General features: G+C 51.6%; 1 protein-coding gene across 4 annotated transcripts in view; it reads right to left on the reverse strand.

Annotated features, from left to right (window-relative positions):
• Nucleotides 1-17,500, reverse strand: part of LOC126581201 (amyloid-beta-like protein) — a 64,984-nt gene that overhangs the window by 40,430 nt on the left and 7,054 nt on the right. For all 4 annotated transcript variants that reach the window (XM_050244701.1, XM_050244699.1, XM_050244698.1 and 1 more), the window contains exon 3: nucleotides 10,427-10,597. In XM_050244701.1, coding sequence (XP_050100658.1) covers nucleotides 10,427-10,597 — 171 coding nt within the window. The remainder of the gene's footprint in view (nucleotides 1-10,426; nucleotides 10,598-17,500) is intronic.

Here is a 17,500-nt window from a genome sequence, read left to right on the forward strand (position 1 = left end):
TGGAATTGAAACAGCATTCCAATTTCCGGCCAACCCGGTGTACCAAGGGGCCAAGGGTGACAGCGTTTCGTCGCCATCGCTTATCACACACACCCCCCCCTGGGAATCGTGAAGGCGCTGAAGCTGGACGAAATTTCATTTCACGCTGCGTCAATCAGCTGCCAGGTGAAAGCTGAAGCGGGTGCGAGAAAGATATAGTGAGAGAGAGAGAGAGAGAGAGAGATATTGCTGGGAAAATAGAAAAGAAAAAGCTCCTCCCAGCCCAGGATCCATGGGAGAGTGTTTTCGGATTTGGAGCTAGTGGTCGCAGCCAAAAGAGAGCGAATGCCGTCTCTGACAGGGGATCCGTTAAAAGCGTCACGCGTCGTAATGTGGCTCAAGTTGATGCTCCTCACGATGATGATGATGATGATGATGATGTGTGTGGGTGTGTGGGCCATGGGCAGCAATACGGTTACAGCATACCGCCAGTGTCCACCAACCAGCAGCTTATCTCGTCCAGCTGCCAGCTGCCAGCTGCATCCACCAGAGCATTACCACCGATGGAAGGACGATGAGGAGGAGAAGGTGGAGCAAGTGAGCGAACTGTCAGATTGTGACGTGTGAGAGGCGTTACACGAGTGCACGGACAAAGTAATCTCAATCCCGGAGTTACCTCGCTAGCCAGCCAGCAGCAATGTTAATGGAATCAGAAAGCAAAAGGTCCTGGGGGTGCTCCGTTGCCCCCACCGGGAAGCAAACAGGAGAAGGATCTAGGCACCAAGCGAAGCGACGAGTTCATCCATGTAAGCAAACATTCATTTGAAATGCAAAATTTGGCCGTGTGATGTGTTAATTTGCCTCACTTCCGATGGTCGATGTGAAGGGGCCCCGACCTGGAAACCGGATCCGGGGTCCCAGCAGAGGCTCCACCTGCTGCATCCCTTTCTGATTACTGGAGGAAGCAGCGAAGGACATTCGAGTAAACATGAAGTCACACTAGGACCACGTTTGATATATCCATCCACCGCATGCCCCAAGGAACCCCCGGCTCATCTTCGCAACACGGTAATCGGCGAACATTCCCCTCCTTCTCTCTACGTCGCTCTCTCTCTCTCTCTCTCTCTCTCTCTCTCTCTCTCTCTCTCTAGTTGGCCAGTACAAGTGCCTGATGGAGGAAGGGGGAAGCTCGCAATTAAATTCTCGTTACCAACCGGATGTAGATGTCACTATCCGGAGTGGAGTGAGAAACGAGGATCTGTTTGCCGAATATCGGGTTGGTCACCGGACGCCGTACGAAGTTGACGAAGGACCTACCAACCCCCCCCCCCCCCCCCCCCCCCCGGGTTCGTTTGTCCGTGTGAGGTTCCCATGATTGAGTTGGAAAGTTATTTTAAAATTTCCCTTGACGACGATAACGACAACGACAGGAACAGCCAGCAAGCAGCACCACTATTGCCTCCTGTCGTGTACCGGTGATGCTGATAGGCTAATTTTGACTGACTGGTTGGCTGTTGGGAGGCCAAAAAGTTATGTTTTCATTTGCGGCTGAATATTAAAACCCAAAAACTGGCAGCCAATGGGTCCAGGAATGCGGCTCTAATTCGATCTGGGCTGAGATTTGCACACCACCACCACCAGCAGCACCTCTTTTCAGCTCTTTCCGCTTTCTCGTCGCTACTAATCTCCATAATTAACGCTAGTGGGCTGATGCAGCAATACTAAACCACCCCCCCCCCCCCCTCGACCACATAATGGAGCACACACAGACGACCACGACTCCGCGAGCATTAGTCGCGACCCCCCAAAACGGGTGCAGACGACAATTCACGCGGAAGAACGATAAGCGCTGCTTGCAAACGAAAAAAAAAACGAACAGAGCTAAGGTCGGACGGCGGATCGCTAAGGCTAAAGGACCCCTTGATCTTGATGGCAATCCCTTGTTGAACCCATAACCAGCACGGGGCCAACGCGGGACGATGATACCGATGATAACGTCGACCGATGTTTTATTGTTCCACAAGAAATTGGACAAAGGGGGGACAGTGTTCGCGGTTCCGCGCTTCAGGATCGTGCCTTCAGTCGAAACCGGGGTACGGACCACGGCAAAGACCACGTAGTGCGCTTATCTGCGTCCCTCCCGTCGACTCCGAAGCCCGCAGGAAGGACAAACGGTCGAACAGCCGAACGCCGTTGGCCGTTTCTGCGGGAAAAGTTTGTCCAAACGGCATATCATCGGTACGGTTGTCGCTACGGTGCCTGCGGTGTTCTGTTGGAGCAATATTTTGTGCCTCGTTTATTGTCTCCTCCTGGCGGAACCGGAGAACCGGAAATTGTTCATCACACACCGCCATCACCACTACCACGGCCATGAAGGGGAGGATGGAATGGTTGTTCATCTTTTCGTTCCTCTCTTTCTCTCTCTCTCTCTCCTTCTATGCGCGTTACATACTCCAATGCGCCAAAACAAAGCGTCGAGGCTTTCGCAATTTACTGTTGCAAGTGTGTAGCGGTACCGAACGATATGATACCTGATGCTCTAGGTAGGTAAGCTGATGAGGCCACGGCAGATACTTGCGCTCCCTTCTCCCAGAGGATTGACACGCACAAATGGCCTTCTGGGCATGGGGATCGTTGCTATCACTGGTCTACATCTTTCGGTGCGTGGCTTTGGAACGTGGCTAGTTGAACCGCGATATCGCGCCCGATGCTCTTGACACCATGCCCCGGGCATCATCAATTGGAGTGGAACGCTTTGGGACAGCGAAACCATATAAATCCTTCCTTGGGCCATCGTCTCCACAAGTTCGGTGTCAATGGGTGCCCGAATGGGACGGAGAATGCCAACTTTATCCACTTCGCTTCGATGCGGTCGTCGACGTTAGTTCCTTCCAAGGATACTAAAACGATTTCGCTCCTGGAACGTTGTTCCAGCAGCGACAGCTTCCGCTCTCGATCGCCAGACCGGCGCGAAGTCGGATGGCTTATTGTCTTCGCCGTCGTCCGTCTTCTATCGAGCCGATTAGGAGCCGGACCACGGAGAGGGCTTGCACTACAGTACCTCGTCGTCGTACTCCAGAGGCTCGAGGCTTTGAGTTATTATTATGCAAGGCCAAAATCCGGTCCGCGGTGCTCCTTCAGGAGCCTCCTGTTCCTTCTCCTCCTCCATGACCGCACTTGAGAGGAAAAATGAATTATAATGGCATTTTGTCGCATGATAGCCACCCCACGGTTCCTGGCCTGCAGCAACGACAATCGACCAGTGGTGGTGGTGGTGGTGGCGGCTCTCGGGCCGAAAATGAAAATCCCGTGTTTCGCGTGAGCAACGAGACCGAGCGAGACCGAGTGGCGCAGTACACACAGTGGCCACAGCACAGCACAGCACGCAGCACGAGCAGCCAGACCAACCACGAACCGAAACAAATTTATCCGCAGTTATTTTTGGCCAAAGACCGACACTGATCCGGACGTAGGTCACGGGGAGAGGGGGCACGGAGATCAGCCAGCCAGCCTAGGACGGAGGGATTCGTTGTGGTTGGTTGTATTGCTACGGCGTTGGTGCCTATGCTGCTGCTGCTGCTACGTCGTTCTTTATGCTGTTTCATAATTTAGTCAAGCTCGGTCAACATCCGTCCTCGACGCTGCAAGGTTTCTCGAGGGATGACGATGCTCATGGAAAGGTTTTGGGGGGGGGGGGGGGGGGGTCAATGGGTTCGAGACTTTTATTGTTTCCCTTCCCGGGACCGGCCTCCATCATCAGGCGTCGTCCGTTCGGTGGATTCAAAGTTATGATGTCCAAGGGTACGGAGCAAGGATCCAAGGCTCGCCGACTCGAGCACTCGAACAATAATGGGAATGCAATAAAATGGCCAACCGGCCCAGCCACCGACGGACGGACGGTGGTACGGTGAATCCGGTAATTGTCGGCTTCGTGTGGCAGTTCCGTGGCCAACGATTCATTTTCGCCGCCGACTTACACCGGGGTGTAATTTGTTACAATGCGTACTGTGGTCAGCCCGGGCTGCTGCAACCACAGGCCCATCCTCATATCCCATGCCGCGATGCGGTATTTGCGGATGTGTGAAGATGAGCATCGCTGCGCCGTTTGTTGAGAGACCGACCGATCGATGCAATAAGCATACCCAAAGGAAGGTTGGCCATTCAGGGGAAAGCGTTAATGGTGGAGGTCGCATTACATCCGTTAGACAGTCGGCTGAACAGTGTTTTAGAAATCTACAGTTGACTTTCATTGTATGGCTTTTGGAGCGTACCTTCAAGCGAAGAATCGAGTAGATTATGTTAATGAGTAATCGACGACACTTCACGATCTGACCTGATATGACATGCCTCCAGGCACTTTTCGCTCGTCATCATCAAAAGATCATTTCACCAAACCATTTCCGGATTATGTCACAAAAAAAGATTCAAAAATCATGATTTCCTTGCGCCATAGTTCCATGGGTAGCTGAAGTCATGGCTCGTCCGTCATTATATATTTTAATAAAACTAAAGCTATGGTGAAATATTGCTCGAGAAGAAACGAGTCTCTAACGAAAAATATGCTTGATTTTAACACTCTTGCGTTACGCTTCTAGTATTATATTCTACTTCTAGCTCCTAAGTTCTCTCTCTCGTGTTTGAGTCATCTGTGAAACCATTTCTGTTGTCTATTAATACAAAAACCAATACTCGGACAGCAGCTGCCAAAGCGAATCCTAACGCAGCTATTGGAAAAAGCATCCCGAGCGCAGGAAAATCAAATGAAAGAAAATTCCAATTCCGTCAGTTTAGCATTCCAAGTAAATGCCGATGAAGGCATAACTGATGAGGAAGCCCCAGAGAAGAACCTCCAATCAGCAGCACCACCGCCAACAGCAGCATCCTCTTTCTTCGTTCCATTCATTGTATCGATTGAGAAGCGATCAATAAGGCAACGTAAGCATAATCGAGCGGAATTGCGGAATAGACTCTCTAAACAGCTTCATGCCTTGGCCAGAGAACCAGGACCAGCCGTTCACTCCACAACAGAACCAAGATCAAGGACCTGGTATGAAAACCGATAACCCAGAGAGATAGAGGAGCGCTACATCATTTTTATGCTGATTTCATCATCCAATCCCGCAAACTGTACTTCTCGGAACGGTGTATCGCTCTTCAGCACCTCCAAGACAGCTCTGCTCATCCGTACACGAAGCGGTGCGGTGCGTATGCGCGTGTTTGTGTGCGTATCCGATCGGAATCACTCCAGTTCCGGTGTGCCCTTATTATCGACTCATTTCAAAGCCTCCCGCCTCAATAATACTACAGATAAGTTTTCCACGAAGGCGAATCTATCCAACGAAGGGCGTGACCGGTAGGCGGCGCTACGCGATAGAAGATTATATCATACCGATCCGCCATATGGACGGAATCACAACATGGGCGACAGAGCAGCTCTCAACTAATGTCAGCACCTTGTCCCGGCCGGCGAACCGGGTCGTAGCTAGCAATCAATTCCAATCCACTAGCCACCACCGTCCTCTAGGTGTGTGTCCTGAGCATGATATTCGGTTGCGAGTTTAATTGCTTCTTTTGGCAAAACTTTTCCCCCTGTATCATCGTCGTCGAGTGCCCTGAGGTGCAGGACGAAAACTTTATTGTCCCAAGCGCTGGTCCCAAGCATATTGGTCCCGGATGTTCGCGGTGCTGAGTGCTGTCCCTGTCGCTTTCCTTGTTGTACCAGGTCCATACCCGGGACCCTTCCAGTGAGGCGTGAAGTTACGCCGCTATCGCGGACATAAAAGCATAAACACACGCCCGAAAACAAATCATACCATATGTTGCGCTCGAGTTTCGAGCTTTCGCAACTCTTGGCGGGTTGGGTGGGGGGTGCTGGGGACCAGATACCGTAGCCTCGGTTCCTGGAGAATCCCCGGTCCGCAGCGAATTATGTTTCTCGGGAAATTAAATAATGGAATGTATTCTCGAGCATGTCGCGAGCGAACGAACGAACGAGAATTTAGGCTCCCCCCAAAAGTGCCCCTTTTCGTTGCTAATCCGACGAGACCTCCGGCGGACGCTCCATACTCAGAGGTGATTCGGCGAACCAGAATCTTTGAAACCCAGATAGGACCAGGACCGTCTTCAGTGCGTCACCTGCTGTTTTCGGTCGCCCAGTTGGGGTCCGTTTTGTAGCACTCGGTGCTGCTGCGCTCTCGAGCGGACTTGAGATTCCTTCCCAACATCGTCGTCGCCATCGTCATCGCCGTACGTAGTGGTAGAGAAGAGTAGGGCGTGAAGCCAACATATATCTTTAAGACTTTAGTGTGAACCAACCACTATGTACCTTCGCTTCCACATTTCTTCTTCCTCTCCGGCCCCCTCTTTTCCCTGCCGGATTTGTGATCCTGGCGGGCTAGCTGGCTGTTGGAGTGAAAATAGGGGACCAGCGGTACGGAGTGGGGATTCCAGGTATTTTTCTTTTATTTCCAGCGCAAGGATGCTCCCGCTCTATGGTTCGTGGAATGATGAGGGTTATACAGTCTTGGCGGTGGTGGTGGTGGTGGTACTGCGTCCATTATGGAGATCGTTTGTTTGAGGTCCTCCCTTCCCGCAAGGCATTGGGGAACTGCTGCAACTTCCACTCGCGCGCACCCACACACAGAGGCTGTCACGGATGTTTATGTGAACATTCAAAACCTTTGCGCTGGGTTCGCCATCCGTTCCAGGGCATCTTTTATTATTCTTATACGTGCCAGCATCTTCTACGTACTGAGGGCACGATGTTTGCTTACCGTTTTCGTAGCGGACCAGGAGCATCAGCAGCATCGAGAAAGATGCTTCTCGCTGGCTGGCTCTTCCTTGACCCCTATATTACTGCAGCAGTGGCGTGCGCAGCAGCAGTGCCCTCTTGAAGGTGGTTCGTACTCTTTCATCGTACTCCGGGCGTGAACAAATCAACTCCCCCAGAAAACTCCCGGTTTGCTTCTGTTCACCATTCCAACACGAGGGTCCAAAGGGTTTGGGCGCACTGATTCGCGCAAAGGACCACCGGCATCGCGGGTGTGAAGAACAGTGTGCGGCCCGCACCGCACAAATGTTACCGAATTTTCACGGCACTTTCCCGTGTCCTCCGGGAGGACGCGAAGAAAACACACTCGCCACAAATCCTCGCTTGCTTCGACACGACGCTCGAAACGTGACGTGGCAGCGGATGCGCGAACGTCTTGTGCGCTGCTGACGCTGTGCGGCCGGAAATGCGAAGAAAGCTCCGGAACAGTGCCGTACATTCCGCCATTCCGGTTCGCGGTGCATCCTCCTGCGGCTAGGTGTTGACAGTGAGAAATGCACAAACGATAGAGCCCGTAACGATGAGGACGCCGCATCAGCCAGTTTCCGTTTTCTTCGAATCCGACGCCGCGCGCCAGGAAGACCGAAAGGCCAAATCCTGGTGAAGTGTCAACCCTCCGGGGGCCATGGCCATGAGCTGGGTGCATTTCGCTGCCCCTGCTGCCTTGCTTTGCTGCTCGAACGCGTTTGAGCGTGACGAAAAGCGTGTGGTTTGATGTGGAAAATCGGGCGCGCCCGTTGGTGTGCGTCTTGGCGAGTGGCAAATGCTTACAGCAGTGGGTTCCAAAGGTCTGCCTAGCCTTGAGCGCAGATTCCATCTGGTGGTCCTTGTGTTGACGCAATAGAAATTCCAAGGAATTTTCTTTTCCTAATTTTTCCCCTAGACCGAGAGCGAGAAATGTAATGTTGCCACAGGAGCCCATCCGAAAGGTCACCGAAGGGTGCAAATGAAGTACAAACACAGCGAGCACTCACGATCGCTACACTGTCGATGGTGGCCAACGCCATCTCCGGTGCTCCGGTCCAACGTCACGCCACGGATCGCTGCAAGCGCACGACCACCGACCGGTTGCAGTCATTATGCTTATGCCGTTCTCAATGGTACAATGACTTGCACGGAGAATGCTCCGTAATGCCAGCGCCGCCATTACGGGACACTACTGTCGCGGAACAATCTGCATTCCATCTACCGCTCCTTCTCTTCTTCCTCTACTACCTTGGATGCAATGTATTAGCAAAATGGAAGATGAAGCGAAGCGAAATGCAGAAGTGGGCGCCGGTGCGCGGTCACGAAAACATAAAGATTGGAAATACCTTTTCACCACCAGCACCGGCCACCTCGCGAAGCTTCGTTGTGTGTGTTTTGTCCATTCTCTTCCCTTTGCAGATGCTTTCCTGAAAAGCCTGGTACCTGACGCCATTTGCAATGGGTCGGTAGCGCGAACCAAGCAAACCTGGGGCTGCCGGGTACGGTGGAAATGCGACAAAGAATTCTCTCTAGTCGCACTCCCCGTTGTGGTCCTTTTCGCCCTGAAGCCCTGGAAGCAATTAAGAGACACTCCAGGGATTCGATGCTAGAGGCACCGAAGGAATCGGGATCTTTTCAGGTCCGCCAACACAATAGTGGACGGAAGGCAAGCGGCAAACAGAATGAATCTTTCGATGGCGCTCTTTGCCATCAACAAAAAAAAAGCAAGAAGAAAAACAAATTATATTCTAGTGTTGCTGATCGAGCACTTTTTTTTTCTTTTTTTTTAAAGGAATTCCCCCCACGGGGGTGATGATATTATTCATTTGATTGCTCAATTGAGAGTGCCCGCATCCGTGTTGTTATCGACTTGTGAATCGTGCTTTGCTGGTGTTCGATTGTGCTGCAATTAGTGCACCCGATTGTGGTGATAGAACGTTAGTAGCTTGTAGCAAGCATCAAACACGGATCTTTCGGTCTTAAACAAATGAATCCAACTCCTGCGAAAGACGATGCAACGATCCCATGCGAATCAAGGGCCGGTACGATTACCACCGGACAATAATGACCGGATCGAATTGTGCGCAAGTGTTGATGGGATTAGCCACAATTGGCAGAGCGACGAGTGAGCGAACAGATGATAGCATGTGCGCTCTCGCTCCCTCCACAAGTGCGACATTGCGGGAGTTCCAACCTCAACCCAAAAGCCCAACGAGCATACCAAGCGACCGACCGAACGCGTCCAACGAGACCGACAGTGCAGAATGAAACATAATTGACATTTATGATATCTGCAGAGCATGTAATTCATTGCCTAGACGCGTCGCACCGAATCGCAGCGCTAGCTACAGCTCCCAAAGGGCCAACAACGACCGAACGACAACGAGGACGATGACACTGTCACAGGCCGGATGATATTAAAATATAGCCAAACGGCTAAAGGACCAATAACGCTTTACTAACCAGCGCAGCGATCGCTCCTGCTCTGCCGCATCTCTCGTATCGCCCATTTTCTGTGATACGAAGCCAGACCAAGCCAGGCCAGGATGCCGGGAACCACCAGCACCAGTACCATCATCATCAGCATCATCCTTTCGGCCCAGAAAATGGAAAATCCATTTCACCATTTAAGCTCGTCCTTTAACTTTGTCCGTGTGTAACCCAATAAGCGCGCGACCGCGCCACTAGCCCTCGTTGTCCACATGGTCGCTGCTACCGATCAGGTGAGAGCCAGCGGGCCCCGAGTTCAAATCTTGTTCCGGTTCCCGTTCGTCGGTCGCTCGGTCGGTCGGTCGGTGTCGGCATCGGCTTCGGCGCTACCGGTTGCAGTTGAATGGTAAATTGAAAAATCTAATTACTCCCTCGTTGTAATGCTATCAGGCTCCCGGTCAGAGACGATAGCAGGTCGCCAGTCGCTCGTGCTATCGCTGTGCCTCTGCTCTTCGGTCGTGCTCTTGGAGCAGGAAACAGGAATGCTGCAGCTATTTACCACCCACTGCGCCCACTTGCTGCCCTTATGGCGGGGGTGGGCGAGCGCACCTGAGGTGGAACCAACTTCAAACACAATCTTCCCGTACCGACCGACATGGCATGTCGACATGAGCATGCTAGCACAGCTTTTTGAAGGTGTTCCACCGTACCCGATTGCTATCATGAACCCGCTGAGGTCTTGGGGGGGATGCTCTCGCACACAGATAAAGTACCAAGGTACAGGGCCAGGGCCAGGGCCAGGGCAGGGCAAGGCAAGTCGCCCGTAAGGCATATTCCGAGAGCGTTTGGAATCGTTGACATTGGTAAACAATTGACAATCGCCATCCTACCCAGGGACGACCAGGCTGGGGAGTGGCTTGGAAGTCTGGTCGTACGAATCGTACGATGCCTTCAGGTCGCCAGATTCCAGATCGGAACACACGACGGAGACTGGAGATGGCTTTCCATATGTTGCAGATTCCTTTCATTCCACAGGAGCGGCCGATGCTGAGGCGTAAATATGGAATTTCGTAAAGTATTTTCCAATATCCCTGTGGTGGCTCCTTGATAGTCCTTCTCTTGTCCTGGGAGACGGCGAGCCTAATCACTCCCCCCCCCCCATAAATCTTCATCCATTAGTCTCTATTCCCTTTACGGTGTCCTCCACCCCTTTCTACTTACCTTCTTGCAGTAGTCGAGCAGATCCATCTTGTCGCGCAGACAGGTTGAGGCGGGCACCTTCACGCTCAGATCCGTTGTCCATCGGCCCTCCTCGGACAGATACTGCGGATGATATGTTTGACCGGCTTCGCACAGCACCGAGATCTGTGGTTCCCACCGTGGTGAGGCCGCCTAGAAAAGGGAGGGAGAGATGAAGAGGAATCTTGTTACAAAACCATTTCCAGGGAACCTATTCATTAACCTGAAAAGACCGAAAAGACACGCAGTCACCCGGATTGAGACGACCAGAAGTATGCTAATCGGTCCTCCGGACTGGGCCGGATTCATTAAAGATTCAGCGTACACCGGAGACCGGGAGTCAGCCGACGAGGTCAACCTTTTGGCCACCTGAATGTTCATGTCATCGAGCCAGTGTGACAGTTTCCCAACTCTTGCTGCCTCTTGACTCCTTGCTTGTGTCCTTCGAGCGAAAGGATGTCGCATCCGGCGATTAATTGAAAGCAAATATTTACCGACAAACCGGAGCTGGCGTTGCTGCTGTAGCTTTTACAAGCCGCAGCTAATCGTTATACGATCGATTTGAAAGCACGGTGACCGTGTCTTCCGGTGGTTGAAACCGGGAAAGATAATGTCGTGACCAGATGGTCAGGCATCCATCAGGCAAATCCTCTCTTTAGAGTCTCGATCTGCGTTAGGCTACGCAGCGACACGCGGCGGTGAATTCAAAACAATTAACAAGTGGATCCCACATTGTGCTCGGCCCTTCGTCCCAGGTTGCATGATTAATGGTGCTTAATTATTTGTTTGATGTCGCCCTTCTATCATCGTAAAGCAGATCAGATCCTAATGACAGCCTGTCATGGTGGCTTCCCATAGATGAAAGTCGAAAAGTAGTAGTTCTTCCCCTACCAGACACCAGGCTGCCGCGTTACGGCGGGCAACTAATCTTCTTGAGTGAGAAAATCGGCCAGCTGCAACTCAGCTCGTCCTTGTTCGGATCGGCTTCACTGACTTTTAATTCTGTAATGGCGTGTTTGCATGTTTTTTGGCCATCATTTCCGATGGTCTAGTGCGCCAGCGACAGAGCGAGAAAAGAAAGTCTGCCATTGGAGTAGCCACCGCTATCGACCGCCATCGTGCAGAGCGTTTTGTTCCAGTGTTTTTGGGTGAACCGTACTGCCTTATCTGGTATTTCTCCTTCTCTTTCTCTCACACTCTCTCTCTCGCTGTTGACGTTCAAATTATGCGCCAGATGTTCACCGGTTTGTGATTATACAAATTGGGTGAATGTATAAGATGCAGCAGCTCAAACACTGGAGAGGCGAAGGAAAGATGCTCAGAACACCAGTGCTGCCCAAGTTGAGTCAGCAAAGACGTAACCTTCTGTGAAGTAGAAGCTTTCCTTTCCTTTTTTAGGTGGGAAAGGCTTTCGCTTAATCATCGAAACCAAAATGCAGGGATCAAAGACAAATGTGTTCCAGTTTCTGCTCAACACAATCAATGCTTCGAACGAACGCGATATTCGACGAACAAATCCACAGTAATAGCTGAGGAAACTTGAACCCCAAAACTTTTCACCTAAAACGACGACGATGACGACGACAGTGAGACACCGACACCATGTCGCAGTCCTACAGGAACTGGTCCTCCGGGAGCTGGAGTCTTGACATTTCTTTAATTAAAAACTCTTCCACTTTTGAAGTCAGCTGCCTCTCCCCGCGCACCAGTCCCCTTTCATGGGCCGTATATCATTGCAAGGGATAGATTACCGAGCCTGAGAATCCTTTGAGAGTTAACTTTCAACGAGGCAGGCATCACAGCGCAGCTCATGCGGCCTTTTGCGCCAGCAGAGAGTGACACTCTTGGTCCATTTTTTTTTTGCTCCTTGCCTACCGAGCAGTCAGCTCGTTTGGTGGTTTCCTTTCGGTGGTTCATGGTGTCCTCGAAAACGGTCCGAACACAGCGCCGGCAGGTCCTTCTTGCACGACAACAAGCGTGTGTTGGCGTCAGAGCAAGATAGCGCACAGACAGTGCAAATGACTTTTGCATTCAGCTCACCAGAATCCACCTTCCAAGACATTACGGACACCATATTGGCACCGCGGTCCTCCATACGGCACTGTGTGCACTCCTACTATTGTTTGATCCTTGGCATGCTCTCACGCTCTCTCGCTCTCGCTTGTTGGTGTGCTCGCCGTGCCGAATGTGGTGTGACTTGTTAACGCCCAACCAGTTAACCTTCTTGCCACTTGAGGCGATGCACTAGTCGTGATGTCCTTTGAAGAAAGTGTCAAAGCAGCACCACCACTAGTAAAGCAAATGCTTTTCCGCTTTCCCGCTACTCGCTACAATGGCAGAATGTCCATTCATCGCGTGAAATGGACGACTTCAGCTATTATATAAGCTGCCTCTTCTCTTTTCACGACTCGCAACCTATCGCGATTGTGCGATTGTGTAAGTCTGTTGGCCGCTCGGCCCAGGTCGTGTGAACTGATGAAAAGTTGGTTGGTTGGCACACCCCTTCCTCTGGACGAATAATGGCCAGCAATAGAGTCGCGGTCGCAGCCACACATTGTACGCGATAAGGGTGGCACGGCTTTCAATCCAACACCCTCAACCCCCACGGAACTCTTCGATGACACCTCTGGGGCTCGGGGCACAAAAGTGGGGCTGCTGGGGCTGAAAAGCTGAAAACAAGATTTTTGATGCGTGGAAAATGAAAATCCTTGTGCGAGGTGTGAGGCTCCTCCATTTCCATCTCGCTCTCCCTTTCTCTCCACGGCCTCTTACGCAAGCTAGCGAAGGGCGCCTGAGATGAAAGGATTCCGCGCCTTCGGAAAACGCTTTATCTCCCCGGGAAACCGCCTGGCACGCACCTGCCCTTTCAGGACACGTGTGCGTTCGTGTGTGCATGTGTGTGATATTTATACACCGAGTGGCACGATTTGGACGGGTTTCCCACGATCCATTTCCACCGACGCCGCCATCGTCGTCGTCGTCATCATCACCACCGCATTGGGTGCCACTTTTCATCACGCGCGCCGTTCACGTCATATTCTTCTTCTTCTTCTTATGCCGCGTCCATTGCGGTGCGGATCCAGCTGAAGAACGCTGATAGCTTTCTCCGAAACTGTCGACCTCACCACCAGCCTGCCAGCCCACCGCCAGCCCGCCAGCCTGCCAGGATTTGATGCGAAGAAAAGCGATCATTTTCCGCTCAGCTGAGCCGCGTGAGGTGGATTGTGGTGTGTGCTGGAGTGTCGCGTACTCTTTCTCTTTCTCCTTCTATTGCTTATTCGTTTTTCTTCTTTGGAGCGAGCAGCGAGGGATGAACCCTTTTTTCTTCTTCGTTCTTTTACGCTCCTTGCGTCCTATCGCCTTTCGTTAACACTCTAAGCATCCTCAAATCCCCCCCCTTTCTATCACTCTCTCACTTACTCGTTCACTCGCTCGCGATGGCAGCGAAAAGTCGGGAAGGAGTGTCCCGGTGTCAAGATTTTCCAGGTAATTCGAGCACCGCAAGACACCGACGGTGCTCGAGTCGACGGGCGCTCGTGCGCTCGGTGCGTACGAAGCGAAAGATCGATGGTTTTGAATACATTTACCTCGCCCAACCCCTTCCCGCCTGGACTTACTTCTTCATTTTCCCCCACGAGACGAGGGCGACGACATCGCAGAGGAAGGGGTCGTAAACTTTGTGCCATTCGGTGGCAAGATACTGGAAGTGCGCGCGTTGACTGCGGATTCAGCAGCAGGGCCGGAAGAATGGATTGAGTTTTTCAAACATTTCATCCTCTTCATTTTCCAGTTTTTTCAATTTTTTGCTGAGTTTTCCGTTCCCCATTTTTGCTGCTGGAATATTTTCCGCAAATTCGATCCACCAAGAAGGGAACGTCGAAAGAGAGAAAGAGAGAGGAAGGTTTTGTTGCCTTTATGGCATTTTTGTTGAAAAATATTTGCGCATTAGCCTATTGCCTGGTGGAGCGTGTCCGCTTGGTAGCAGCAGGTTGATAGATCGGATCGATCGATCGATCCGATCCTGGCAGGCGCTGAACATCATCGCGAATCGCATTATACTCTCTAGCCGCAGGAAAGTGAGTCGCTATGTACGTATCGCATTTCATGCTTCATAGGCTGATAATTATCCTCGATTATTCCCTCTCCATTTCTCTCGCTCTCTCTCTCTCTCTCTCTCTCTCTCTCTCTCTCTCTCTCTCTCTCTCTCTCTCTCTCTCTCTCTCTCTCTCTCTCTCTCTCTCTATCACTTGGTGGTTCTCTCTTCTCGCGCATTTGTTAATAGAGACACGTAAACCATAAAACCTACTCCAATGCGCGTGGAGATCATGGGTTTGGCGCCCAAAATGTAATAAAACGCCTTGGCTAAAATTGCCGCCGGTCGAGCAGGTCGGAGATTCGGCAGCTGCTCAATGGCACCCGAAAAACTGGTGCGAGAAAATACCGGATAATGTGGCTGGCAATGTGCGTGACGTAAATATCGATTATCGGAGCAATCGGAGACCATTAAATTCGCATTCGCGCCAACGCAGCAGAGCAAACGGCCTCTTCCACGAGCGTCCTAATGATCTGAATCGAACCGAATCGAGTGTTGGGTAAGAAAGAAAAAAAAAGGAGGAGTACTAAGCGACTTTTCCATGCCAGCGGCCCGGCGCCTATTGTCCAAGTCATTCGTCGCTGCCGCACCAAACCAGCAAGTGGGTGTCACGGCGTGGGCTCTGTTTGAAAAATTAACTTCCAGCCAGTCCAGCAGCGATCGGCCAAGTTCGATGTTCGATGGTGTTTGTGTTTGTGAGTGGGCATTATGCTGGGTTAATGGTTCGTGAAGCGAGCAAACGATGAAGTCGAAGCCATTCCGTCCATAAACCCACCAGGGAACCATCTTGGCGATGGATTGTTTCGGGGGGGGCGGTCACGAACTTGAACGGAACAGGAACCTCGCTCACGGAGGCTTTGAAGGCACACACAGAAGAAAAGAAAGATAGATGAAAGAATGGACGAGAACGAATTAATTGAATCGGTGACATATCGGTGGCCTATGACACCAGCAGCCATCTTAGTGTCACGGATGGCCGGAACATAGATCAATCCGGAGAGTGGTGCCAGTGGCGCCCAGGTCACCGCCTTGGTGCAAACGCTCTAATCTCTGAAGTACACTTCCGGTTCCGGTGGCCGGTTCAATTACACAAATACCATCGTCCAAATCGGAGGGCCTTTGCTTTTTATTGTGCACCGTCCCGACGTCAGACTGACCAAGCTGAAACTGAAGTCCCAGTGACAGGCGCCTTGAAGCATCTTTAACACTGGCCACTGGTCTTGCTGTGTGCTCGACCTGCGATTAGTGTTCGGCGTCGACTCAGTATTCTGTCCGCGAACTCAGACCGAAAGCAAGCAAGCCATAAAGCAATTGCTATCAACCTAGGATGATGCCAAGGGGAGCCCCAGAGGATTCCCAGAAACAGCGAAATCATTACAGCCTCCTCCTCCCCTTTGACGTGCGCTCCTTTTTCCTTCAAAATGACACCGGGGGCGCGCGAAAGCTCATCTCGAGACGTCCCGTAGGACGACATGCCTCCCCAGGGGTGGCAGAGGGGGGGGGGGGGGCGGACCTAGTATGAATATATGCTCGCCCGGATATTCTCGTTTGCACGTCCGTACTAGCTATGCAAATGCCTGTCTCGTGTACGCGCCCTTTCTCCCTCACTAAAGCGAGCTTTACGATCCCAATCGGCAATGAAACGAGTAAGTGTCAGCAAAGGAAACGGAGGTACTAGAGCAGAGTGTGCAGTTCGCCTTTCGCCTCCATCCGGCTAGGCATAGGCGATAAGCCAAGGGGCCATGCCAAGGATCAGCATCGGTGCGCCGCCCGCCAAACATTGCGAATGCTCGGTGCGAAGGTAATTCCATTTAGCTATAATACGAAATGGTGTCTTTATATTAAGTTTTCCCTCCTCCTCCTCCTCTCCTATCGTTCCCTGTCGCTGGGATCACTAGGGTGTCACAGGGAAAGGGACCACGGACCCGGTTTGCCACATTCGCAATTAGTTTTCCTGTTGGCGGAACCGGCGGGGAGCCAGGGCATACGAAATTTCGTTATGGTTTCCTCATAACTGGTACGGTACTTGGGGCGTCAGCGTGTGTATGCGTGCGCGTGTCTGTGTCTTAGGCCGTATAATAGGCCAACCAGAGGGCGAGATGGCGCCACGATCGCAAACGCCACGAGTAATGGCGTGCCTCGAGCTCACACATTATATTCTCCACATTCTACCGGATTGCCATTCCGGGTCGAATGACGCCGGTGCTCCCTTTGGCCGCCTGTGTGCCAGCAGTTAACGAGTTGAATAGTCGCGCATAACGTGTTCGATAGATGGGATGCGTGCGCGCATGCATGCTGATAGCACCTTCCGCGAAAGGAATGTTGTGCCAAGAATGGAGGTTTATTACAAAACAGAAACAGCAGCACCTTGGAACGTTTGACTGTTGCCATTTTCAATCCTGGCCCAACGAATGTAGGTGAAACAGGTGATTGTGCAACCCGTTCTTAATTGATACCACCGGTGACGTAGGTCGGGATGAACAAATAAGTAACCCTGCGCACACAAACAAAATCTGAAATCGGAAACCACTACACACACGGAGACGCGCACACAGACCACAGCCGATGAATCAATTTATTTTCGCATTTCTCGATCCACTGAACTGGAACTGTGGGTGGTGCCAAAGGAAATCGATCGAGCTTTCCCACCCCGAGTGTGTTGTATTTCCCGGGAACTGTTCAAAGAGTTTGCATAATAATGAAAGTGTGTTGCGTTCATCGTGGGTCGTGGTTTCGTTCGTCCCTCGCAAAATATTCCCATAATTGGCTCGTCGGCCCATCTAACATGCGCCCATTGTTACCATTTCCCTGAAGTCAGGTCTTTCTTTCTTAACTTGTCCCAAACAACTTCAATCTCTCTCTCTCGGGTTCTCTCTCGGGCTCTCTGGAGTCACCGTCGGTGACAATGGTTTGACGTTATCCTTTCAGCGAACCCACACCATCAGTCGAATCGGAGCCCAATG

The sequence above is a fragment of the Anopheles aquasalis genome, chromosome 2 (assembly GCF_943734665.1).
Source record: "Anopheles aquasalis chromosome 2, idAnoAquaMG_Q_19, whole genome shotgun sequence".
Lineage (NCBI taxonomy): Eukaryota > Metazoa > Arthropoda > Insecta > Diptera > Culicidae > Anopheles > Anopheles aquasalis.